Source organism: Nycticebus coucang, chromosome 13 (genome assembly GCF_027406575.1).
Source record: "Nycticebus coucang isolate mNycCou1 chromosome 13, mNycCou1.pri, whole genome shotgun sequence".
In the NCBI taxonomy this organism is placed as follows: domain Eukaryota; kingdom Metazoa; phylum Chordata; class Mammalia; order Primates; family Lorisidae; genus Nycticebus; species Nycticebus coucang.
Window position 1 is genome coordinate 79,228,362 of NC_069792.1, and position 27,886 is coordinate 79,256,247.

Sequence of the window (27,886 nt, forward strand, 5' to 3'; positions counted from 1 at the left end):
TAGATCCTCTAATTCTATGTACAAAAAACTAAAAATGGTTCAAGTTGACCCTTTAACCATACCCATGTAAGCATATACCAAATAAGCTGACATGGGAAAAATAAAAAGACAACATCAACAAAATTCCTCAAAGGAATACCATAGAACCAAGTCTACACAATGAAACTTTTATGATGTTTGTGACAGAATCCAAAATAACTCAAAAGATGAAGAACCAGAAAAATACAAAGCATTCCCAGTGAACTTAAGGTTCCACCTCAAGAAGCTAAATTTGAAATTTAAAAATCATATTAGGCAAAGGACTTCAAACGAGACTATACAAAGAATTCTGACAATTTGCCAATTTAAGAATGGCCAAAAGATTTGGCAGACATTTCACAAAAGAAGATACACAAATGGATAATAAGCACATTAAAATGTCCATCATCATTTGCTATCAGGAGGAAAAATTAAAACAATAAGATCCTATTAAACATCTTTTGATATAGACAGAATATTAAAAGACTGGCAGTATCAAGTGTTGGCAGTTTCATGCCTTCCTAAATTGCTCATAGGAATGTAAAGGGGAACAACCACTTTGGACAAAAGTTTAGCAGACTTTAAAAAAGTTAAACACATACCATCCAGAACCCATACATTCCACTTCCAGAATCCATCTTTTTAGGAGTGAAAACATGCCCATTAAAGGCTTGTACATAAATGTTCACAATAGGTTCTATTATAACAATCCCAAACTGGAAATAACCCAAATGTCCATGAACAGTAAATAGAACAAAATATGCTATAACTGTATAATGGAATGGTACTCAAAACCTGAAAGGAATTACCTACTAATATATGCATCAATGTGGGATGACTCTTAAATTTATTGAAACAAAAGAAAGAATTCATCCCCCCAAAGAGAGCCTATTGTATGTTTCCATTTTCATATAAGTCTAGAAAACTTAAATTTATTATAGCAATAATGACAAGTGGGATAAGACATGCAGTGAAAGATGACGTACAAAGAGCACATGGAAACTTTGGGAGTGATAGAAATGTTCATATCTTACTCATGGTAATAAATTTTGGATATAAATATATGTCAAAAATCACCAAATTTCTCACTTTAAATACATATATTTTTATTATACATAAATTTTACTTAAACAAGTTAAGCATTATAATAAATGCTACTTGTTTTCTTAAAAAAAAAAAATATGGTACCTACTTCCAAAGATATTCATGATTTGAATGTAGAGTGACATAAAGATGAAATAGTAAATTTAAAAAAAAATTAAAGTAGAATAGCTCCAAAAAGCAGAGAAAGAATAAGTTTAAATTTGGAAATGTAAGCTAGTGAATCTTAAAGTCTTAATTTTTGATGAAATAAGCAAGATTTACTATTTATGACTTTGTTCATGCAAAGTTAACCAATAAATCTGATTTTTAGTATTCAAGGTACAGAGCAGGTCCTAGTTGTCTGTTTAAGCTTTAATTGAAAAATGCATTAGAACTATGTTTGAAAATGGACCTTAAAAATTCCTCTGTGCTTATTCCAGAACTCAACCTGCATCTGGGAACCTTCCATTCCCGACCATTAGAACAGTGATGATAGAAACTATAGTTCCTTCTTCTGAAGATATTTTTCCTAATGTTTAAGACTTAACAGTAGACTTCTATGAATTCATAGAGCCTTGAACTCCACATTCTGGCTTACTCACTGAAAGAAACTTTGCTGCAGGTCATCGAGTATTTATTAAGTGTTTATGATGGGCCTGGCACTATGCTAGGCACTTTGGGAAGGAAAGGATATACAGCAAGAGCCACCATTCCTGCCGTCAGCAGGGGAAAAAAATAACCTAATACTACATAAAATAATTAAGGAATAACAGATAGCATTACAACTAACTAGTGGTTAAACCATACATGCAATTAAAATAACAGACAAAAAGATGATACTGAGATTAAAAAAAAATGAGTGAACAGTCTTGATTCTACACTTGAGAAAAGTCTAAGAATGAAACAAAATGAAAGAAGTAAGGGGAACAATTTATTATAATTCATGCATCCATTCATTCAATGAATAGTAAGAATTTACCATGTCCAAGGCACGGAGTGAGATACTAAGAACACCGTGGTGAGCAAAAATGCACATAATCTTTACCCTAAAGTTTACTCCCAGCCTAATAGAAGGAGCAGTTATCAAATAAATAAGTTTTCAAATAAAATATAGATGCAAAATATGACTAGTGCTGAGAAGGTGTATCACATGGAACATTATGAACAAGATGGGGTAATATTTCAGTTGGGAGGAGTCCCGGAAGTTGTGAGGAGTGACAATTAAGTTTGTGAACTCACCCTAGAAAAAGTGCTATGCATCTCATTGCCCACTGTCCACTATGGTCACCTTTGAAGTACTCCTATTGGGAAGCAATGCACCAAAATCTGGTCCACCCTTCAAAGCAGTTTTGGAACTCTTTTTCTGGAATGGTCATTACAGCTGTTGTCATATTTTGATGTACAATTTGACTAATTTTTGCAATGTTTTCACCAGTTCTGTTCATTACTGGCCACTCTGCTGCTTTCTTTCCCCTCAGAAAAATGTTTGATCCATTTGTACAATGCCAGTTTCTTTATGCCATTATCCCTATAAACTTGGACTTAACATGTCCCTGATTTCACTTCCACTCTCACCAAGTTTCATAAGAAATGAAATATGCTTGTGGCTCTAATTCAAGCTCTATCTCGCAATGGCACACAAAAACACACAACAATAATGAACGCCACTCAGCCAGACACTGCCACAAATGCACTGGTTTATACACAGTGTGTTCATGACTAATAGCTTATATTTTTCAATTCAACCACTCATGGTCAGGAATATTCCCTCTGGACAGAGAATTATTGAATTTAAACAAACACTTATCGGGCACCTATAATTGGTCAAACTAACAAGCATTTAGTTTGATTTAGACTATTGCCTAGACCTAATTAGCATTCCAACTTAACAAACTGTGCTAACTGGTCCCTGAAGGTTCATTAGTAAAGGTTTCCTTTGCTTCACAATGCTCACTTAGCATCTCATACTTAAGAAGTGCGTGAATTAAATCACAACTTCACATTCAAGAACAGTTCCTCCTCCAAGTTCAGAGAATTTGCATGCCTCCATCAGCTGTTTCGGGCAATTTAATCGCCTAATATCTCCTTTTCAGAAGTGTTACAATTATTGCCAACTAAAGACCAGTATTTAGAAACACTTAGCCAGGATCAAGAGATGTTTGGAAACAGCATTGGTGGGGATACAGGGATTAATTAAGAAAGGAGGTTTGGGATGAAAGGGGTCAAGTTGTGTCTGAATTTGCCTATTGTTTATGGTTGATTGTCTTACAACCTGTCCCTGGACCTAATGGGTGTTTCTTTGTTTTGCCAGAAGTAAATATTCTGCTCCTCCTTTTAACGTTTTATAGTAATCAAACTAGCAAAAAAAAAAAAAAAAAAAAAAAATTGAATCATTTGCAATTGCTGATATTTCAAGGTAAGTAGTAAGTGAGACTGGATAAAGCAAGTAATTCATCTGGCAGTGTCCAGTACTGTTTTCTGCTATAACTTCTCTTGAAGTTTTCTATTTCCATGTGTATAGGGTACTTCCCAATGCTTTTATCAGTATTAGGACATAAATAAAATAAAATAAAATAAAAAATAGAGTACTGGATGAAAATGTCTTCTGTGCTGTTGGTAATAATGGACTAAAGAGAAATCTTTAGATTTTATGCTACATTAGAATGATTGGATATTTGTTAAACAATACCTTTATTGCCCATATTTTTCTTGCCCCCCCAAACACAAAATCTAAGCCTTCATTTTCTAATGGATGACATTTGGAAAAAACAGAGTAGGCTCTTTGTGTGGGGGGAAATATATATATATAATATTTTATAAAAATATATATAGTTCATAAAAAATATATATACATACATATACATACACACACATATATAAATGGTTTTGCAACCATTTTTTGAGATAGAGTCATGATTTATGTGAAAAATATCTACACTATAAAATATGTTTTACATTCTGAGAGGTAAAAAATAAATATATAAATAAAAAAATCAATAGATTTTCTTGACTCATACAGAGGCTTAATTTTAAGCAGGCTGTTTGAAAGAGGAGTAACAGATATTGGTGAAGAAAAGGAGGGGGCATTCTGTATTTTGACAGAGGACAAAACGGGTAAGTCAGGGATGAGGAATCACAAGCATTCAGGATAGAGAAATGTTGGAGGAATGAACTTACTTGCCACATGCCAAGTTTTCAGAGAGGATGAGTTGTGACAGTGTCAGTCTTTCATTCATTATTCCTAAAAAGTCAAAGAGGTGATTGGGTGATGAATTGATGAGAATGGTCCAAAATGCCAATATCTATCTCTCTCTCTCTGAGACTGACCCTATGAATGGAGTACAGCCTTCTCCTCCCCTCCTCAGGTTCTTCCCTACTCCACCAGGGACTGGCAGTCAGTTCAAGGGGAAGGCAAAGCTAAGAGATATTCTATAATCTAGCTTTGTTAATAATAAGGCTAACATTTTACCTTCACCTCTCTGACTTCTGTACCTATTTCTAATCACGTTTGATCTGAGAGGGTAAGAAAATGCAATGTGTGATCTAATGAAAAAAAAAATTAAAACAAATCCACTTGTCTTTGTGAAATTCCACTTTCATCCTGTCAGTCTCCTTATTCCCTTCTTAAGATTCCAATGATCTCCATAAAAAGTCTCAAGTTCCCTGATCTTCCAAGTCACTGTATTAGAGCAACAGCATTTTTCTCCTGTATTGAGCAGGTCAGTCCTGGTACTTACCCTCCTCACTTCCAAGTTAGTGGGCAGCTGTTTCTGTACCGCATGACCCCTGGATTAGGGATGTGCATGTGACCGAGGGGCAACCAATTCCCAAGTTGGCCCGTGATATGCAACATGGGGTGGTACAAAAAGTTTTGTCCAAACAGGATGAAGGACATAAGCTGGGCCCATCAGACTGTCTTTCCCAGTACTTTGAGTAGGGAAGTAAAGAGCAAATTAGACAAAGGAAAAGGAGCCAGAAGAGAAGTGAGACCACAAAGAAGCAGAACCTTCTGGTATCAGGAGAGAAGACAGGAGGAAAATTGCTCTTGAGGAACACATACCATATATTTACTCTAATTTATTTGACCTCAGAGGGCATATTCTTTTCACCAGTTGGTTACGATGTTGTACTTAAAATCTGGATTCCTGCATGTGCCCTGGAGGTTCTGTACCTCTGTGTATTACCTTTTCTTAACTCTTGCATCTTTTCCACCCATAAACTGTGTGCTGTCACATTATCCTTGAAGATTTTCAAAGGTATCAAGTTTTTTACTGCCTGTGAGTTTTCTTACAGATTTTTTCTGTGGAGATTGCTCAATGCCATCCTACTAGCTCCCAGCCTTACTCTTGGCTCCCTCTGACTTAAGTCCCAGGTGACAAGTACGTGGTTTAACAATTAAGTTCATCAACTTGCCACCACGCGCTTACATTGGCAGCACTGTACAAACAGCTCAGTAAGGTTTCATAACCTCAGTGTCTCACAGCTGTGTTCGTGTTGATGTGTGGCATGGTCCAGAGAGAGCCAGGGTCCCGGCAGTGATGGCTGTCATACTGCTTTCCTTTGCTAGGTCTTGTGCAGAGATAGTTCCCAATAGACCTAGATTATTTTCAAGCTTCTCTGTGGCATGGGTAGCATAATGAAAAGTGCAAGAATCTTAGAGTGAAGCACCTGGGTTATAAACCAATCCAGAACCACCAAACTATTTAAGAACAAAGCAAGTCTAGAATCTACTGTGTTGACTTGTGTCTTCCTTCCATTATGGGCCATCACATTTTCCTTCATTCTCTGCTTCACCCTTTCCTACCCAAGAAACCTGCCACTTCCCACTCAGTGTCTTTTTAGATATTGATTTTTAGGTTCAGATTGACAGTTGTGGCCTATAGCCCTTTTCAACTATCAGTGCCCTGTCTCCACAAAACCATCGCAGAATTGTCCAAGTGTCTCCCAGGTGCTAGAAAACACAAATGCCAGCACTTTCCCTGACAACATACGCAAAGCTTGCTCCAATCCTGTGACTGCACAAGAGCCAGGGCACTGCTGCGGTTACTGGATCAGGTCAAAAGGGAATTCCAGTTTGCCTTCTGGGCAATTTGAAGCAGAGGCAGTGAATCATTGTGTTAGAAGAAACTACTTTGGGATCAGACAAAACCATGCAGAGCAGAGGGCATTTCCAAATTTGCCGTGTCAGCAGTTAGTATTAGATTCAGTTTCATGTGGCAGAAAAGCCTCAACTAAGCACCTACTTATGCTTCAGCCATTTCTGCATCCCACTTAGTAAAAGGGAACTGGAGGCCTCCTCTTTTTTAAGAACAACTTCTACTAGCCTCACATGTCGTTCATACTTACAGCCTTTTGGCCAGAACTTAGTGAAAGGGCTTTGTCAAGGTGCAAGGAAGGCTGTGCTTACAATGTCCCCCACGATTTGCTAAATATTTGCTAAAAATTCTCCAAATATTTGCCAAATATTCTCTTGCCAAGGAAGAACGTAGATTTGCTACTGGATAGGAGTCTCTGTTTCATTCCCCCATTGTCTGTGGGACTTTAGGCAAGAATTTTCTGCTAACGATTATTGTTCTGTAATTTAAGAGAACATTGCCTTTGTTTAAATTATTTTGCTTAATCTCTCAGCAGTATCTGACATTGTTTACCATAAGCTCCTTCCTTAAACAATCTATTCTTCCTGTGACTTCCAAGGCATGAGGCAGTCTGATTTTCCTTTTTCTTCCTTGGCTCCTCTTCCTCCTTCTGTCCCTTTGTGTTTCTACTGGCTCTGTCCTGTGACAAGTTCTCTGTCATTTCTCACTTTACCCGTTCTCCTCATGGTACACATGGTGAACAGAAGCACAGTGCACATTTATTCAACATACACCATATGTTAGGGACTAAGCATGTTATTCGTAGAATCTCCCAAAGAGAAGCATCATTGTTACTTCCATATTTCACGTGGAGCTTGATGACATTCGTCCAATACCAGGTTTGGATTTTAGTCCAAGATCACTGACTTTACTGCCTTTGAGCTTACCACTATACTCATATACTCACTCCACTTACACACACACACACACAGGACCATGTCTATACTTGATTGCCTACTGGATATATAAGCTTGCTTGATATATATACTTGGTTATCTCTCAAACATTTCAAACTCAAGATTAACCTAGAGTAAACTCATAGTTCTTTTAGCAACTATTTATGGAGTCCTTGCTGTGTTCCAAGCACTGCTGTAAGTGCTGAATCTAAAGAGATAACTTAAAGAGACTATCTCTAAATTCATAAAAATTACTATTTAGTTGGGGAGAAATACAAGGTAATAAATGAGATTAAAGTGTGTGATAAATTCTATGAATAACAATAAAGCAGATAAAGGAATAGAGAGAGATGGAGGGGCTATGGAGTAGGTGGAATAATCGCTCCACCAAATTTCCGCCCTCTAATCCCTGGAATCTATAACTATGTTGCACTGTATGGAAAAATGAATTTTGCAGATACGATTAAACTTAAAGATCTCAAGATGCGGAGATTATCTGCATACTGTGGATAAGTCCAATATAATCACATGCTCCCTAAAAGTGAAAGTAAAAGGTATGTGGCAATGACCATGAAAGAAGAGGCAGGAGAAATTTAAAACATGAGTGAGACTCAACTTGGGTGGCTACCTTTGAAGATGAGGGAAGGGCCATGAACCAAAGAAGCCAGGAATGACCCTCATCTTATAATCAGTAAGAAAAGGGGGACGTCAGTTCTATAGCCACAAGGAATAGAATTCTGCAACAACATGAATAAGCAGGAAACAGATTTTCTTCCATAATCTCCAGAAAGTAGCACAACATTGACAATGCCTTCCTATTAGCCTGGTAAACCCTGCACTAGCCTTGTGATCTATAGAATGATAAGCTAATAAGTTTCTATTACTTTAAGCCATTAAATTTAGACAATTTATACCAGCAGCAACAGAAAACTAATACAACCCATTTTCAGTAGGGTAGCTGAAGAAGATCACTCCAAGAAGATACCTGAAGAGGTAGCTGAGGAAGAGCTTCCCAGACCAAACGGAATGACAGTGAACCTGTGCATATGAGGAACAGCAAGGAGGCCAAGGAGGCTGGAGTGAGGGGGGAGTCGTAGAAGCTGAGATGACAGGACAGGCCCAGGCCAGCACACGTGCAGGTGCATAGGTCACGCAGCTTTGGATTCTATCCTGAGCACAGTGGGAAGACACTCCGGCACAGAAGGGTCACCACCTGGCTTATAGTTTTAAAATTTTCCCTGTGAGTATTCTAATGAGAGGAATGGGGACAACAAAAAAGGGAAGGGAGTACAATAAGGAGAATTTTTTGATTGTTTCCAACAATCTAAATAAGAAAAGAGAGTTTGGACTAGGGTGAAAGAGATGAATTAATGAGAAATGGTCACATATAAGATGTTTTTGAAAGTTAGAGTCCACTATATTTTCTGATGGCTTGGAAGTACGGTGAGAAAGAGAGAAAACACTATGAACAACAGAGTGCACTCTGGTGCCATCAGTGAGAGAGAAAAAGTGTAGTAGAGGAAGGTTGGGGAAATTAAGAGTTTGGCTTTGGACTTAAAGTTTAGTTGCCAGTTAGCCATCTATGTTAAGATATCAGCTGGCTGTTAAGTGTGTGAATCTGAATTCAGGGACAATTTGAAATGGAGACATGTGGTAGACAGAATAATCACCCACCAAAGATGTTTACATCCTAATACGCAGAATTTATTAATATGTTACTTGGCAAGGGGAAATTAAGGTAGCAGATGAATTTAAGTTGTAAAATAGCTGACATTAAAATAAAGATATATACTGGATTATTGTGGGTAGACTCAATGTCAAAAATATCAAAAAGATCGTTAGATGGGGAAGAGAGAGGCAGAGGACCCAGAACCAGAATCATGAGAAAAACTCACCCAGCTCATGTTGGCTTCAAAGATGATAAAAGGTAGCTTTGAAAAGGATGGAAGGGGGCAGGTGCCAAGGAATAGGGCAGCTTCTAAAAACTGGGAAAGACAAGGAAACAGATTCCATGGCCTCCAGAGAACAGCTCTGCCAACAAAAGTTTAACTCAGCAAGACCCATTTTAGATTTCTGTGCTACAAAACTATAAGGTAATACATTTGTGTTGCTTTAAGCCACCAAGTTTATTACAGCAACAAGAGGAAACTAATATAAAGTATTATATCTTTGAAAATTGGTTTTTCTTCAGTGTTCCATGTCATTGCAAATGATATAAATCTCACCCATTTATCTGTTTAAGGTAGAAATATATGCCATCCTTTATTCCTTTCTCTCGGTCATGTTCCCAATCCAAGCAACATCATGTTCTCTAGAGCATATTTACTTAATATTTATTCAGAGTTACCTACTCTATACTCTTTATCTGAATACAGATCATGATCATGATCATCATTGCCCTTTGGGAGAGAAGAAGTGCATCCACCATTCAATCTTCATTCAACTGCAAGAATAAATCACAAATAAATATTTTGGGTAATTATTTCTCTTTTTGAAACGCTTCAATGGCTCACTTATTCACTCAGAATAAAGTCTAAACTGCTTGTCATGGCTTAGAAGATTCCCCAAGGTTGCCTTTCTTCTGGCTTATTTCCTAACATCTTGTTCTAAACGTCCTTGTTCTAAACTTCTTCCAGGTCTTTCAAAGCAGTAGGAGGCCTCCCTTCTTTAGATGTTTGCACCACCTTCCTTGTCTGCTGATCCTTGGTAGAAAAAGACTTCAAAAGTACAGTAGTCTGTCCCCCATCCATTTGCAGTGCCAGCTTTTTCCCCTCAGGTTGTTCCCAATCTCCTAAAGTGTTATCACCCTTATATCAGGGTGAACTTTTGCTTTAAGACACATCACAGTAATTAGTGTTCTGTCTGTATCCATGAAAGCAGGGCTTTTGATCAATTTGTTCCTAGTACCCTGCACATAGTAGGTGCTCAATAAATACTCTCAAATGTTAACTGCTCACTGAAGAGCTGCAAATTACTGTTTAAAATTGCTCTGATGGTTCTCATGCTACTTTTTAGTAATCATTTCCTGAAAAGTCTGTTATTAATGGTTTAGATACTTTTTCAAAAGGCAATGTTTCGGCCTATTACCAATTGTACATTCTTGACTTTTCCTTCCTTGGAGATAGACAGTAAGAGGAAGTTAAGTGACAGATGAGAAAATGGTATTATTTTTCTTGCATTTATACTATCACTCAACAATCATTCCATGAGTAGTTATTAATACTGTGCCAATCACTAAGTGCTAAGAATGCATAAGTGAATAAAAGAGACATGGTCTCCATTTTTACAGTTTGTTTGTGTGTAGATAGGGTGAAGGGAATTCATAAAGTAAACAAACCAAAAATTATATAAAACATCAAACAGTAGTGTCAGAGAAAGGAGTGTGTATAGTGTATATAATTTTTTACTTAAAAAGGACAGGAAAGCCCCACGAATAAATGCATTTGAGCAGAGACCAAGAAAAATCAAGGAATCCGTATCGTGCCACACTGAAGAGTGCAAGGTCAAGAATCTTGCTTTCTAAATTCGAATAGCAGATTGCCTGTTACAAGCTGTAGGCGACTGAACAAGTACTTTCACTTCTGTGAGCCTTACTCTTAGCTTTAAAAGGACAATAATATCACAAACCTTATAGGTTAACACTAGAAAACGCCCAGCAAAGAACCTAACACAAAAACGATGGTCTTATCAGGAATTCTAACGTGGGACTGACAATCTGAGAAGCCACCTCCGGGAAGCCCAACCCACCCCCACCACACATACCGCCCCCGGCCGTAGCGCAGCTGATAATTGGTTACTTAACCCTTCTGCCCCGCCCCACTTTGGCTTTCAGTCCAATCCCGCCCGGTTTCTCGCGGAGGAAGGCTCCCAGGAGTGGGTGACGCCAGTGACGTTTGGTGACGTGTACGTGACGGTAGGCGGAAGTCGCGGCAACTGTTTTGAAATCCCTCAGCCCGGGTCTTCCCAGCTCCTGGCCACGCCGATCCCGCAGCTCCCAAATTGCGGGCTGACCTCTGACACCTGCTCTTCGGCCTTTGTCGGCCCGAGGCCGCAGCCGCGCCATGTCTACCCCTCCGCTGGCGGCGTCGGGGATGGCGCCTGGACCCTTCGCCGGGCCCCAGGCTCAGCAGGCCGCCCGGGAGGTCAACACAGCATCGCTGTGCCGTATTGGGCAGGAGACGGTCCAGGACATTGTGTACCGCACCATGGAGATCTTTCAGCTGCTGAGGAACATGCAGGTGGGAAGGTGGGCGTGCTGGAGCAAGCGGGACGCTTCTGGGAGGGAAGGGGGCGCTGGCTTAATCAGTGCGTGCGGTCCCTGGATGTCAACCGGGCTGCCCTGGGCAAACCTTTCAAGTGTAGAGTCGCTCCCAGTTTACTTCAAAAGTCGCCCCAAGGATGTTTCTGTTCTGATTTTCTTGTTTCAGTTTTTACAGTTAATCCTTATAGAATCTATCCTACTTAAAGTGTGGCCCTAGCCTTACTTTTTTCCAAAGAGTTGTTTGAATAATTCATTTTCCTCCTCCGTTGATTTCAGATGCTGCTTTATGTGTTCTGTTGTATTCCACTTCGCAGTATTTTATATATTAATGCAAAACCTTCTTATATTTGTCAAGGCTCTAGGATGTATTTACATGTATTTTTCAGAATTTCCGTGGCTATTCTTACTTGTTTATTTTTAACGCGTACATTAGAATCACTTTACATAGTGAAAAACCTGTTAGCATTTTTATTAGGTTCAGTCAACTTGGAAAGACTTGACATTATGAGGTAGAGTCTTACTAACCAAGAACATGTACTATCCTTTTCTTGTTTATCCATAAAGTACTTTAAGTTTTCGTTTTTATCTTGAAACTTTTGTAAGAATATTCCTAAATATTTTATCGTTTTTGTCTCTATTGTAACTGGGGTCGTCTTGTCTTATTTTTTTGTTTGTTTTTTATAGATGAAAGCAAAGCTATTGCTTTCGCTCTATTAATTTTGTACCTACCTCCTTATTGAATTCTCTGAATTTTAGTACACTGTATCATGTCATTTGTAAATAGTGCCTTTTTAAAGAAGTGCCTTTTATTATGCCTTTTTAAAAAAGTGTTTCAATCTTTTTCTTCCCTAATTGCATGGCCTCGTGCCTCCAGAACAGTGTTCACTTGCAGTATGTCTTAGTAGGCATGTTTTCATGTTCCTGACTTTAGGAGGAATGCTCCTCATTTTTCCACATTAATCATGCTGACTTTTTAACTGAGACAAATGTACCTCATAAATTTATCACATTGGAGATTTTTTAAAATTGAGTTTTATATTCATTTTAAAACTGGATTTTGAATTTGGTTGAATGCCTTTTTAATGTCTAGGGATATGATATATTTCTGGGTTTTCATCCATTTTCACAAGGGAAGTGGTTATTGATGAGGTTTTCAGCTGAACCACACCACAGTACACCAAGGGATTTTAGGTATTATTACCTCTTCTCTTTCAAGTTCACTACTTTACTCCAGCATCTAGAACAGTGCACAACACGTGAAAGGTTTGTGGCAATTTTTTGAATGAGTTAATCATTGCTATCTTTAAGAAACTTATGTTTTACTCTATATAAACTAAATCCAAACTAAGTCAGCAAATTTAAGGAGGGTACTTATTTTCATTTCAAAAGGATTTTGTTTTCCTTTATAGAAGTGTTTATGAAGAGTTTTTTTACATGACACACATTCCTTAATGAATTTTAAGTACACATTAATAAAGATTTATAGGTAAAATATAGCTCACTAATGTAAAACAATTCGGTGTTCTCTAAACTCTTCTGTATGTGCAGGCTGTACCAAATATGGTAATAGGAATCTTAAGTTCCAGTCTTTACTAAGTAGAAAATATGGGCAAAGTATTAAACCAAGTAAATTCCATAATAACGGTAGAGCATAATTAAAGTACAGAGTACTTCTCTAAGCAAAATAGAATCATTATACTCCTTGTTTTCACTCAAACAGGGGATCGGTTTATTCTTGTTTCTGGATTATTAGTGTCTGTGAAAGTTCATAAATTCAGAGTTCCTGTGGGGAAATCTTAAATTGTATTGGGAGATAAACCCTTAATGCCTTAGCCCTTTAAAATGTTTTAACTAATTCAGCCTATGATATTTAATTATTGAGATATTGTGGAGTACTTCAGTACTTAAGAACTTCTGGAAATTCTAATATCTCATTTCAGACAATTTCAGGAGATCCATATGCTTAATTCGTAAACCAATTTTTACGAATTGGTAACCTGGAAATGAGAGAAAAAAAGAAAATATTGAACCCTATCTACCTAATAAATCTTTTATGTACTATAGTAGTAGAGGCTTTTTCAGTCTTTTTTCATGTTTATGGTTTTAATGATTGTATGCTCTATTTTCTTTTCTCTCCAAACATTGTATCATGCTTTTATCTCGCATTGCCACCTCATCTGTTTTTAAAAAAGGAAAAAGAAAAGAAAGTTAACTGAGATCTAGAAAGACTGGACTGAGCTCTTGAATATTAGGTATCAGATAGTGCATCGTTTTAAATCACTTGATTCCCATCCCCAAGATAAGTACACAGGCAGACTATAAATGAAAACACCTGTACACTAGAAAACATGGAACTATAATAAATATTCTTGATTCAAGTATTAGGATGTTAGGATGATTCCACAGATCAAATTGTGGGACTGAAATATTGTAAATGTGTGCAGAGAGGGAAAGATTTTTTGCATCAATTTCGGCAATGCCCAAAGGGTATATATTTACTTACTGTTTCTAAATAAATAATTATTGTTTACCTGGAATTTTATCAATATGTACTTTGGCTTCTTTTGGTGAAATTTTTGAATTAAAATATATAAATATCTAAGAGTTATGATCATAACAGTTACTTGTAATAATTTATTGATGTTTGCATACGGATTGCACGCACATCTCCTGCTAGCAATTCTTTTTTTAAGTAAACTTTAAGACAACTTTGTATTTTAATGTGTGCCTTAAGCATCTTGTAATAATTCAGATATTTTTATGATATTTTTACAGTAACTTATTGTTCATTTTCTTCCACTAAAAAATCCTGGGCTTCACCTTTTCTCCCTTTTTTAAGCTCTATTTTATTTTTAACTTCTTGGTTAAACTCAGCAGCACACTGCATTCATGTAATAGTTAATAATGTTAAAATTGTACATTGTTTTAAAAGTTGTACTTTAAAAATCAGAAGCACGCTGCATTCATATAATAGTTAATAGTATTAAAATTGTACATTGTTTAAAAGTTGTACTTCAAAAATGAAAAGAGAAATTTATTTTAACTAGCCAGAAGGCTTATCACAAAGATGTTCTGTGGCTGTTTGACAGCAGTGAAACAGTATGCCAAGTCACTAATAGATAGATGGGCGTATCTTACTCTTCAGTTCTTAGAATTGCACTTGATTCCTTGTGAAGAACAATTACTTTTATGCAGTGTGTAAAATTTTTTCTGTTTGTTAGCTTTTGCTTATAGAGAATCTTGATTTGCATTACTTTTTATTTTTATTGTTTGCCCGGGAAGCTGCCAAATGGTGTCACTTACCATTCTGGAACATATCAAGACCGGCTAACAAAGCTACAGGATCATCTTCGCCAACTTTCTATTCTCTTCAGGAAGCTGAGATTGGTCTATGACAAGTGCATTGAAAATTGTGCAGGAATGGATCCCATTCCAGTAGAGGTGAGTTTTTGTGATAGAGGGAGGATGAATTAAGATACAAGATAGTTTCAAGACATTTATAATTTTTTCCCCTTCTTTCTCCTGTTTTAGCAATATTTGACCAGAAAAGATGAAAATGTGACATATACATAGAATTACTACTATATTTTCATGTTAATAATTTCCTGTAGACTTTGACATCTAGGCTTATGGTACATTTTGTTATTGTTGAGGAGGGGTGTTCTGAGGCAATTCTTATCATTGCTGTCAGTATTTCCCCTTTTAATTAAGTCAGTAAATGGAGTTTTTAGGAGTTTTAATAATATCATGTAATACTTTTCAAGTGGTTTTCATGAAAGTGCTTTACAGATAAAGAGTTTTTCATCATTATTAATTTAGATTTAATGTTTAGCCTAGTGGGATTACCGTATTTTAAAGATATATTCTCTAAGTTTAATCTTGGGTCATAGATTTATTAATTAAATAAATAATATTTCTATAGGTGCCTTTCCCCTATTGACAGTTTATATGTCTCCCACCAAAATTGGCTGGGATGCATAGATTTACTTCATGTGAAGAATAATTTCATGCCACCAATGCTTCCCTTTTGAGTGGTCAGCATGTAAGAAATAAATAAAGAGTAAATTGCAAAAGAATCTGAAAAGAAGGGACCAAAGGTGTGGAAGAAAGATCAGAAATATGGTCGATATTGTCAGGTGCTGCAGAAAAGTCAAAATAAGGAATGAAAACTGTTTAGTACATTTTGCTAGATAAAAATCATTGGCATATTTGAGAAGAGGTTCAGTGACATGGTCGCAACATGAAATCAGATGAAGGTGCTGAAGATAAAAGAGGAAGTAAGGAGCTAGAGCTTACAGTTAGATATCAGTCTTTCAAAAAGCTTAAATAAAAACAAGAGAGAAAAGCAGTGGATAAGAGGAGGGATGAATCAAGAGTTTGAGGAATTTTCACCCTCTAAATAAAAGAGAGTAGAGCGTGTTTAGATAATAAAGGAAGAAAACATAGGGGGACTTTGGGGAAAGGGGTCAATAATGGAAGACAGGAAGGCGGAGTAATCGGTACAGGAGTGGAGACTGATCATCTTCAGGAGGGAGGACAGCTTCTGTTATTAGGAGAAAGGAAAGGAAGAAAAGTAGAATGTAGATGTGGATAAGTTTATATTTATTTGTCTGAAGAACTCAAAGAAGTTTGGCCAGATGACTCCTAATGTTACCATTCACTTTCAGCTTATTCCTGCCTTGGTAATCTGATGGTAGAGACTAGATGGTTCCTGAAGTCTGTCACGTGTGCAAGGGGTTTTATCCGGTACATTTCATCACATCATACATATTTAATTTTAATCCTTCTCTTTATTGTTATGTAAATTTTGTTTCTCCTACAAAAAATAATCCTCATACCTAAAAGAACTTTACGACATCTAGAAAGTCACATGGACACTGAAGTTTTATATTACAAGTTAATGACATTTATATAATGCACATCTTGAAGTTCCATTCTTGTGTAGATGAAGGAAAGCCTGTTTTATGTATCTCCACATGCTATAAATCTCATAAGGGCAAGAATCAACATCTTATTTGGCATTTTTGCATTTTTACCTAGTGCCTGGCAATTAAATGTTTGCTGATTGAATGACTGGGAAGTTTTTTAATTACATGTGATAACCAAGGTTGTAATGACTGTTTTGTAAAAGAAACTACTAAAGTTCTTGTTTTAGGCCATCAAATGGAAATTTATTTTATACTAATAAAAGTGTAAAAATCAACTATAAAGTGATTTATTCTTTATGCCAGTGTAATAAGAAAACTTGGATCACATTTTTGACTTGTAACTTTGGTTCATCACGCCCAGCAACTTATTCCATATGTGGAAGAAGACGGCTCCAAAAATGATGACCGGGCCGGCCCGCCTCGTTTTGCCAGTGAAGAGAGGCGAGAAATTGCCGAAGTAAATAAAGTGAGTTGTTGGTCTGTACATTTCATGTTTGAGTTACTGATAAAATTACTAAGGAGTCTAATGTTACTTGAAAACATAATTTGAATTATAGAATTACATGAAATTGTTTCTGTGGCAGACTTAACCTAGTTAGCATACAGCCAAGAACTAAAAGGTAAGCAGAAATGCTATCTGAATGCTCAGAAGAGAAATGACAAAATTCATTTGAAGCCCTCCCTAGGCACTCAGCCACAACCCATTTCTTTTTTTCTTTTCGAGGCAGAATTCTTACCTTTCTAGCTGACAGCATGTGTATTTTAGAGCAGCAAATGATAAAAATTGACAGATAGGAATGTGACTATGTCAATACCTGAATAATAAACTGCGAGTAATCAAAGCATTATCGTACCTCAGTCCCCCCCAAAGGTTTCTGGTTGGAATGTGTTTGTTGCTAATACTTGCACAAGTTCAGAAGATATTGTTAAGACAGTTCATATGAAACGGAACTGGGGAAAGTTGGCAGTTCATTCTGTCATGAAAATGTGGCCCAAGCTTACCAAAATCTAACGGAAATAACAGTGAATAAAATTACCAACCTCATTCTTTCACTTACAAATACAGATCACCCCCTCCTGAAATTCTTAACTTGAGTTAATAGAATTCACCAGTGTATTAACAGTCCACCATACCACAAGAGGGTTTTCTGAGCTGTATTAGGATAGTTCAATTTATATATATATAATATATAATATCAGTGAACTGCTTTGGAAAAAAAAAATTCTTACATATCCAAAATGGTGATTGAATTCAGTACTGGTTGCTGGCTGGCCATGGTGGTTCATGCCTATAAACTCTGGGAGGCCGAGGTGGGAGGATCACTTCAGCTCAGGAATTCAAGACCAACCTGAGCAAAAGCGAAACCCTGTCTCTACTAAAATATAAAAACTAAACTGAGTGTGATAGTACACACCTGTAGTTCCAGCTACTCGGGAAACTGAGGCAGGAGGATCACTTGAGCCCAGGAGTTTGTTGCAGTGAGCTATGATGATGGCACTGTACTCTAGCTGGGGTGACAGAGTAAGACTCTGTCTCAAATAAGGGAGGGAGAAAGCAAGGGACTGATTGCCGATTGAAAAAACACTCAAGATAGACTACTAAGATAGAAATATTGTTTAGAAATTTCTAAAATTTCAGATAATTAGTCAACATTTTTCATACAGGTGAAATAGAGTCTTCCTATTAAAAACAGGTCTAAAATAAGTTGTTTCAGCATCATGTTTAATATTATTTTACAAGTTATAGACAGTGCAAAAAAGACAAATGTTGAGAAACAGGAGTTATAATAATTTCTGTGTTATGTACAAGCTTGTTAAAACAATCTCAGACACTAAGATAGTAAACAACTAGAGCCTGTAAGAGTTCCACAAGTGGGTGTAATACAAGATTGATGCCATGCTCATATAATGCTGTAAACCAATTAGATCATAAGATTCTATTCACAATTGTAACAGTAAATGTTGAGTAGATATGAATTATAACAATGATATGTGTGAATAAACTTACTAACATACATAAAAGAAGCTTTGAATAATTAAAAGGATATATGAAGTCTTGGGTTGGCAATAAATATAAAAATGCTGTCTTAATTACTTCATAGTTTTAATGCAGTTACAATCCAAATTTAAATAAGACTTTTCTTGAAAACATGCAAAAATGGAGTGGTGCCTATGGCTCAGTGAGTAGGGCGCCAGCCCTATATACCAAGGGTGGTGGGTTCGAACCCGGCCTCAGCCAAACGGCAACAAAAAAAAAAAAAAAAATAGCCAGGCGTTATGGCAGGCACCTATAGTCGCAGCTGCTCAGAGGCTGAGGCAAGAGAATTGCCTAAGCCCAAGAGCTGGAGGTTGCTGTGAGCTGTGACACCATGACACTCTACCAAGGGTGACAAAATGAGACTCTGTCTCAAAAACAAAAGAAAAAGAAAACATGCAAAAATAATAGGATTTTAGTGCAATTGAAAACAAAATCCAAGTAAAAACAAATGGGATTGTTTTCTTGAAATTGTACAAAAATATCAAAGAAAACTGATAAATATGAGTAATAAAGCAGAATTCTTTGCTTCAAAAATTAAAATGTTATATGAAGCATATTATAAAAACAGCAATTAGCCCATAGCTCAGTGGGTAGGGCTCTGGCCACATATACACCCAGACTGGTGTGTTCGAACCTGGCCCAGGCCTGTTAAGCAACAATGACAACTGCAACCAAAAAATAGCCAGACGTTGTGGTGGGCGCCTGTAGTCCCAGCTATTTGGGAGGCTGAGGCAAGAGAATTGTTTAAGCTCAAGAGTTTGAAGTTGCTGTGAGCTGTGACGCCATGACACTCTACCAAGAACTACAGCTTGAGACTCTGTCTCAAAAAAAAAAAAAAACCAGCAATTAGGTATGTAATTCCAGCACAAGAATAGACAGATTAATAAAATAATCTAGCCAGAAAAATAGACTTCCTATTGCATATGAAAATTTAATGTGACAGAAGAGGGATTTTTTTAATTAAGCCAGCTTCTTATATTATGCCATATATCAAAATGAATTTCAGACATGAAAATAAGACCTGCAAAACAAAATGTTAGACAATTAAAATAAAAGTGTGTTTCAAATCTCAGAGTAAAAGGTTGGATAGTTTTGTTTTTTTGCAGTTTTTGGCCTGGGTCGGGTTTGAACTCACCACCTCCGATATATGAGGCCGGCACCCTACTCTTTTGAGCCATAGGCACTGCCCAGATAGATTTTATACAGTAAAATTTTATAACTTTTTTTAAAAGGTGAAATACTGATTAAGAATGTTTCCAGCAAATTTGATAGCAATAGTGACTGTCATAATAAAGAACTCATGGTAGGAAATTGGTAGGGCATAACAAGGGGGATTGGAAACTTTTAATTTACTTATTCCTCAGTAACTGCTATTTAGTAGTGCAGACATATAAGGCATTCATTTAGTAAGAAGTGTTATATGTTTCTGTTGGTAACATATATATTATTTAACAATACATTCTGGGGCGGCGCCTGTGGCTCAGTCGTAAGGCGCCGGCCCCATATACCGAGGGTGGCGGGTTCAAACCCGGCCCCGGCTGAACTGCAACCAAAAAATAGCCGGGCGTTGTGGCGGGCGCCTATAGTCCCAGCTTCTCGGGAGGCTGAGGCAAGAGAATCGCTTAAGCCCAGGAGTTGGAGGTTGCTGTGAGCTGTGTGAGGCCACGGCACTCTACCGAGGGCCATAAAGTGAGACTCTGTCTCTACAAAAAAAAAAAAAAAAAAAAAACAATACATTCTGCTTTTTATTTTTCTCTCTAGTAAGGGTGCTTTTTATAGAATATAGTAAAATTGTATTTAAATGGAACACCATTGGAAGAATTAAAAAAAAAATCATTGTAACAGTAGTTTTGATTTCAGGGTACCACACATGTAACATAAATGTATTCAAAGTTCTCTACTATAGAGGATTTTATGATATTCTGGAACAAATAAACCTGGGTAAATTCAGAAAGATAATTTTTCTAAATATATGCTTCATTTCTCTTAAGTTTGTTGTGCTTTGTTCTTCCAACTTGATGGCTTAGAAATAACTTATTCTTCATTTTTATTAGAAAAAGACCTTTTGTATAATCAGAATATGATAATATTTTGAGAGTATGTAATCAAAAAAATCTTACTAGCTGTTGACCCAGAGTTGTGTAAATTTTACCTGAAGAATATGATCAATACAAAGGATCTGATGGCTGGATGGACTTCTTTCTTCACGTGAGGATTTAGCTCTCTGTATCCCCCTTTCTTTCTTGGACCCATCTACATACTTCCTCCCCCAAACTTTCAATGCAGTAATCTCATAAATGGGGTTCAATAAATAGTCTGTGTTCTTGTAATTATGGCTTCTTAAGTATTTTTTGCTGAGTTGCATAATAAACCTGGGTTACATTTCCTTGGTCAAAAAATATTTTGTTGTCCTGGAGTTAATAAGAACCTCTTTAATTGTCTGAAATTTTAGTTTTTCACGCATCTCGGGCAGCGTCTGTGTACTGTTTTCTACCTTTTCACCAAAGTCATCAGTTTCTTGCTTCTCACTTTCCCTCCCGACTCTTCTGTCCTCTTGTTAGGTCTGGGTCTCCAGTTGGAAGGCTCTCTGGGCCTGCTGTTCACCTATTCCCTCAGGCTTTCATTCCCCTTTTCTGTCAGCTTCACTATTGCCTCATCTTATATTTTTCTCTTTCTTGATATTCTCCCTTGCTGGTAATTTACATATATCAGTGGCTTCTTTAGAAAGAATGCAGGGACTTAAGATTTGAGTCCTAGCCGAGCAGCTGATAGTTGGGCTGGCTATAAAAATTCTACTTTATGAATTATTTTCCCTCAGAAATTTGAAGGCATTCCTCCATAATCTTCTAGTATAGGATTTGGCATACTTTCATGAAAAGATCAGATCGTTAATGTTTTTGGCTTTGTGGAACATGTGTGGTCTCTGTTGTAATGTAAAAGCCGTCCTTAGCTTTCGGGAACTTAAAAAACAAGTCATGCAAAGACCATAGTTTGCCAACCCCTTTTTTCTTCTATTGTCTCTCCAGATGGAAGCTGTAAAATTTCTGATGGGTAGCCAGGGCTTAAATGTGAGCCATTTATATGTAAGAGTGTAGCACAGAAAGTTAAGTGGAGGCATTGTGAGTTGGCTTCATCACAGGATGATTGGGAACCTGTTGGCCTTTTTCTTTGGGGGATCCCCAAGTATCAGTTTTTTGAGGTTTTATTTCTTTAGGGCTATTCATTTTCTTAAGAGAAGACTTTTCCAGTGCCCTACAGAGGAAGATATTTTCTTGTCTTTCTGGAAGCGTGGTGGGTGAGGAAGTGTTCTGGAGGCCCAGAGTTTAGGGACACACTCTTTAACTCATTCTTGCCTTCTGCTGTTATCACTGAATCCACAGCTGTTCTGGTTCAGTATCCGAGGCAATAACGTCTCCAGCTCCCTGAGACGCAGCTCAGGGCAGGAGGAGAAGGTTCTAAGTCCTCAGTTGGTAAAGAATGCAAGTTCATGAGGCACTGAGTTCCCCCTTCCAGCTATTCCTCCAGTTTTTATCCCCAGGCCTCACCTGCTGCCTTTGAGGTGGTTCCTAACTTTGATCTCAGCAGCACCCACCAGCATCCTGTGTGCTATAGTTCCCTCCTCTCTAAGTCACTTACCACTGCTCTTTTTTTTTTTTTGCAGTTTTTGGCCAGGGCTGTATTTGAACCCGCCACCTCCGGCATGTGGGGCCGGTGCCCTACTCCTTTGAGCCACAGGCACCGCCCTGCTTTTCATCTTAACACTTACCACCTCACATCTGCTGTTGTGTCCTTTCTGATCAGTTTTCTCCACATGGGTTAATAGCTTTTTTATTCCTCTCCTGCTATTTTTATTAGAACTTTGAGAAAAAGAAGAGGTAAACATGTATTTTAGTCCAGTGTTTATTTGGAACAGGTTTATTTCAGTACAGTAAGTGGATACAGTGTTTCCAAAAGTTTCTTTATGGAGCAAAAGTCGATATTTCAAATTTTTTTTTTCCATTTATGCTTGAAACATTTGAAATCTCTTCCTTTGTTTAAACCACTTGGGTCTGTTCTAAGTGCTTTTAACTTCAGAATAAAATATGTTTTACTTAACATGGTATTGAACTGAAGGTTATCACAAAGAGGAAAGAATCAGTTTAGATGTTTTAAATTAACCAGGCTTAAAGCTAAGTGCCATGTTTCTATGGGAATTGTGTTTAAAAAGGCAATTTAGAGGAGGAGAATCTGCTCTGGAGTGTCATAGGTAGTACTCATTTGAGGGCCTCTACTCTTTTACTTTGTGAGAATTCTTTCTATATTTTGAGAAATAGAGAATAAGGTTGTTAGGAGTGGTAAAAGATGGGAGAGGGCTAATATTTGGCTGACTTAGATTTAAATCCCGATAAAGAAGGAAGAGTACAACATTAACTGCTAAAAACCAAGCAAACTGTTCTCTGACTAAAGGGGGTTTTTAATTTGTTCCTAAAAAAAGTTATAAATGAATTGAATGTAACATATATTCTGACTGTTAATAGAGTAACCTTATGTGTAGTTAACACTACTAATGTAGTGTTATCTTTTTATCCAATGTCTTCAAACCTTGAATCTCCATTCTAGAATATAAGTTTAAACTAAACGATTAAAGTTTTTTAAGTATTAAGCTCATGATATATTGACGTGAGCACACACGTAAGAGTATTTCTCACAGTGAAAACTGTATTTAACTAGTTAATATAGAGGATAAAATGTCCTAATCTAATTATATAGAATCTAAAAATGAATAATTTTTAGTAATAGTCATATAGGTTTTGTCGGATACTAAAAGGCAATATTTAAAAAAAATAAAAAAAAGTTTTCAAGTAATTGCCAAGGATTTTGTTGGCATGTTTGTTTTTTCCATTGTTTTAGGGTTTGGGGGAAGCTTTTTGATTGGACTTTTGTTATTTTTCCTTTGAACATTCAACTATTAGTTTGCCTGCTCTGTGTTGGGTGTTACCCTAAGTACTTAGTGAACCAGCCAGCTATGCTGTGTACAGTAATGCTTATTTCAGACGAGAGGACAGCTTTCTTCTTGGAGAACCTAAGACTCTCCAACAGAGACAAAACAGCACCTGTTTCATGTACCCATTTCAGGTTTGATGGATATTTACAGAAATAAAAATATCATACCATATTTTCAGTGCATTGCATTTCTTTGTATTAAATGACTGAGCTGCTTTATGGATCTGTAAGTCAATAGATCTACCAATCTATAAATCAGTCAATAATAAAATGCGTTTTTTGCATTCAATTTAAAGTATTCAGAATTTTATTTAATGCATATTTTCTTCTTATTGTGAATAAGCTACATAAAGTAAGTAGGTTTACATACCCCTCAGTGGACCCTCACTTAGTCATTTTCAAAATATTGATACTGTGTCATTGTATAACTGAGATTATACAGAACATATTGATGGTATGTTTACTGTATACTACATTTATTTTTTATAGTCTGTTTGGTTTCTGACAATGCATGTACCACCAGTGCTTACCATGGTGCCATAAAGCTTTGAGGCACACCATTTGGAGTCAGTATTTGATGTAAATCGTCATATAACAAAATGGCTTAGTTTTAATAGTCCTATTTTGGGTTTATCCAAATACCTTTCATTTTCTCTTCATATATCTTAGAATTTGTAAACTCTTAGTACCCAAGTAAAGGGTGCATTCTTGTTGGAAGCTATATCCTTTAGGGTCATTAGAATGAGTTATATTTTGCTTAAAGCTATTCTGTTGCTGTTAAAATGAAATTGAAGAAGGTAGTAGATAATATGTACATGTTTGACACAATTGAGTCCATGAAGTTAGAAATTAAAGCTTTTTTGATCAAATGTCAAGCCTTTGTATGAATACTAAATTACATGGTATGACAGCATAAACTTATTTTTTAAGTATCTCCTTATACATTCACCTGTTAATGTCACAAATTAGGCACAGCTGATGGATTTTGAAAATAGCAGCTGTCAACCTCTGTTAAAATCCATCAGTGGCAAGATTGTATATATTAAATCTATATCATGTTATGAAAATTTATTTACAATTTAACCACTAACAAGTGTAACTGTCAGCTTTGCTGTTGATGGTTTCATGGTGTGTTTTGACTCTAGATATTTTATTTGTGTGCTTTTTTTTAATTTAAAACTTTGTGGGATCTTTGAGAGAATATTCTTTTTTATTATTGCCTAGAGCGGTAAATTATTTTGAAAATACCCTGTATTTTTTAGTTCTTACTTTATTTTTTAAGTCTTAATGAGGCTTTTTAAAAACAAGTTATAGTGGGTGGCGCCTGTGGCTCAAGGAGTCCCATATGCCGGAGGTGGTGGGTTCAAACCTAACCCCAGCCAAAAACCAAAAAAAAAAACCAAGTTATATTTCCAAATGAGTATTTTTGAAAGGAGTCTTATGGCAGGCTGTGCATTTATTTCCATGGTGAAACCATCCTGGGAGCCATCTCTAAGCCGTGTGTTGAAAACCACTCAGGAGTATAATTTTATACTAATAAATTACTTTTTAATTTTTACTAAAAATGTGATCACTGAGCTTATTTACCAGATTGGCCTTCAGAAGGTTTTCAGCTATCTGTTAAGTTTTCTTTCCTCTTTTTTCTTTTTCATGGGTATGGGTTTGTCACCACTGAAAATGTTTTGGCGAATCCATCCTACACACTTGCCCAGTTAACCTTTTTTCATCGCAGGTTCATCCTCCCTCCAGTTTTTGCTCACTGCCATCTTTTTTAGACGCCAAACAAAAATGTTTTCCTTGTTTGCTGACCTTTTCTGTCATAGGCAGTGTCTAGCTTGGGGGCTTGGAGGCTTTCTGAGCTTTCCCTGTGCCATCTGCCTTACAAAGAGTGTAGCCTTGTCATTCGGGTCCTGTCCTCATTCTGATCGAAAGCTATCATAGTCAAGATATGTCAAAACTTGCAAATAGGGTTTTTTTCATCAGCTCCCATTCTTTCTCTTCCTTTTATTCTTACTCAGTTGCTCTTCTTCATATTCCTGCTAAAAACTTAGAAATGAGAGGGCAGTCGAGGTAGCTGACATTTCACAGCTAATGGTACTGGGTTGCTCAAGGCTGATAGACTTCAGTGATGGGGAAGAGCAGCCAAGTTTGACCCATTTTGAAGCCATCAGTTAGTGTACAAAATGGAATTTACTGGTTTCCAATCACTTGTCTGTTACTGATGTCATATTACGTATGGGTATGCAGAAAGTACAATACCTGCAGAGACCTTAGCTTATGTGATCGCATTATATAGACAAGAGCACTGAGGAGAGGGAGTTTGTCTAAGATCAAACAGCAAGGTAGAGGCAAAGTTAGAAGTGGGGCTGGGATTGCCAGCTCCCCCCACAGAGCATCAGTACTTATGCTGTGTTTTGTTGCTACTCTTGTTTGCTGGCAGAAGTGTCAGTTTCTTGGTCTCTGAGATGAAAAGACTTTATAGGCTTGGACATTCCTATTCCTCCCTGCAATTTGAGTGGATTTTGTTATGTAATATACATGCCTGCTTAAATAACTGCTGCATATTCATGGCGACAGAATTTAGAAGATGGGTCATCTGAAAACTGAACAAGGAGACTGAGTAACTAAAAATCCTGACGGTATTTCCCAAAGACTATGTTAAAGTGAGCTTTAGAGTCAGGCTCTGTGTACCATATAGTTATGTATTTTATCTGTACTAATTCTTCTTTCAAATATGAATTTAATGAATATTATTAAAGATTATTAAAGCCTGTGTAAATTAATTGTCTATTTTCCAAAAAAGATTTCTTGGTGTTCTCTTTTAGCCATCTACTTCCTGTTAACTTTTCTAACTCTAGGTAGAAGTAATACAAGCAACTTACTTAATTTTAGTTTGCTTTATAATGAAATTGAAATTAAGTTTTTTTTTCAGGCCTCTTTCTAATGAACATACCCTAATTTATCTGGAAGTAGTTTAATACTGTATATTTAAAAGTATCTAATTAAATATATTATATCCAAATGTAATGTTTGCAAGAGGTTATTGAATCATAATTATTATTATAATAACTGGTTAACATTCTACCCAGAAGCTACCTATTTTTATCTTGTTTTCTCTAAGTAGACATTTACCACATAGGATCTGAAGAATGGATTCTTAAAAAGTTTATAAACCATAGTCTAATAGAATCCAGGTATAGAAGTAAAGATATATGTGCTGTGTCCATTCCAGCCATTCAGCAAATCTCAGCTGTGAAGAATACTGCACTGGGCACTGCCATTTTGTCTTCAGTTTTCACATGTAGGAGGAGATTGCACTCCATGCTGTGGGCAATCAGCAACTTCTGCCATATTTTGGAAAGACTGATTGCATCAGACACTGCATTTGTCTTCTACTTTATTTTCTATATTTATGTTCTGTGTCTATCAGTAGCATTTGTTGAATGCTTATATGCCAGGCACAGTTCTAACACTGTACATAAATCAGATCATTTAACCTTCAATAACAACTATTATGAGTTAGGTTCAATTATTATCTCCATTTTTCTGGTGCAAAACTGAGGCACAGAGAAGCTAAAATATTTGCCCAGTGTCATACATTTGTTAATAAGTTGAGTGTTTGAGCATCCAAAGAGTCTGGCCGTGTGTTATTCTGCCCTTTAGAAAACCTGTATACTTAGGCTTTAAATGTTTATCTTACTTTCTATGATGGTCTAAATGGAGGAGTAAACAGGGCCATGGATCCGGAGCTAGAGGCCTCTACAGGGTGAATTAGTTCAGAAGGCTTATCAGTACTAAAGGCCACAAAGGGGCTGAGACCATCTGCCTTATAGGAAGGAATATTTAGCTTAATTTCAATTTAGTTCATTAGAATCCTTATTTATGACAGTTTAAATTTTTACCTTGTCTATATTTCATGAAACATTTTTGATAAATTCTTTTCTTTCCACAGAAACTCAAACAGAAGAATCAACAGCTGAAGCAAATTATGGATCAATTACGAAATCTCATCTGGGATATAAATGCCATGTTGGCAATGAGGAACTAAACTGATATTTAAATTTCCTGCATTACACATGTTATACCATTGGTTTTTCCCTCAAGTATAATTTCCCTTTGAAGAAGATTATTTATCTGATTGTATTTTAGTCACAGCTGAAGTCTTACTTTTTACATTATGGTTTTGCATTGACGTATTCATTTTTTTAATGCCATCGGTCTTATGAAAGATTATTGTAATAAACTTTGATAGGGTTTGTGTTTTGGTTACTCTTCATGAATTAAATAACCTTTTTTAAGAGCAAAATAAAGTTTGTAAATACATTTTTTTTAATTTGGTCAATGGTTTTATTCATTTCTTTTACTATTTAGAACAGTGGTTCTCAACCTGTGGGTCCCGACCCCTTTTTAACAATGAAAATACATCCTGCATATCAGATATTTATATTACGATTCATAACAGTAGCAAAATTACAGTTATGAAGTAGCAACAAAAATAATTTTATGGTTGGGGGTCACCACAACATGAGGAACTGTATTAAAGG

The 27,886-nt window shown here is 36.6% G+C and overlaps 1 protein-coding gene across 2 annotated transcripts; it reads left to right on the forward strand.

Annotated features, from left to right (window-relative positions):
* Positions 1–11,036: 11,036 nt before the first annotated feature.
* Positions 11,037–27,669, forward strand: MED30 (mediator complex subunit 30). 2 transcript variants are annotated; one of them, XM_053559469.1, is made up of 4 exons: positions 11,037–11,370; positions 14,676–14,834; positions 16,683–16,787; positions 27,295–27,669. In XM_053559469.1, exons 1-4 carry the CDS (start codon positions 11,194–11,196, stop codon positions 27,388–27,390), a joined length of 537 nt encoding a protein of 178 aa, XP_053415444.1. In that variant the 5' UTR covers positions 11,037–11,193; the 3' UTR covers positions 27,391–27,669. The 2 variants fall into 2 exon arrangements, with proteins under 2 accessions (XP_053415444.1, XP_053415445.1); XM_053559470.1 differs by lacking the exon at positions 27,295–27,669 and having other exon boundaries at positions 11,056–11,370; positions 16,625–16,787.
* Positions 27,670–27,886: the final 217 nt, after the last annotated feature.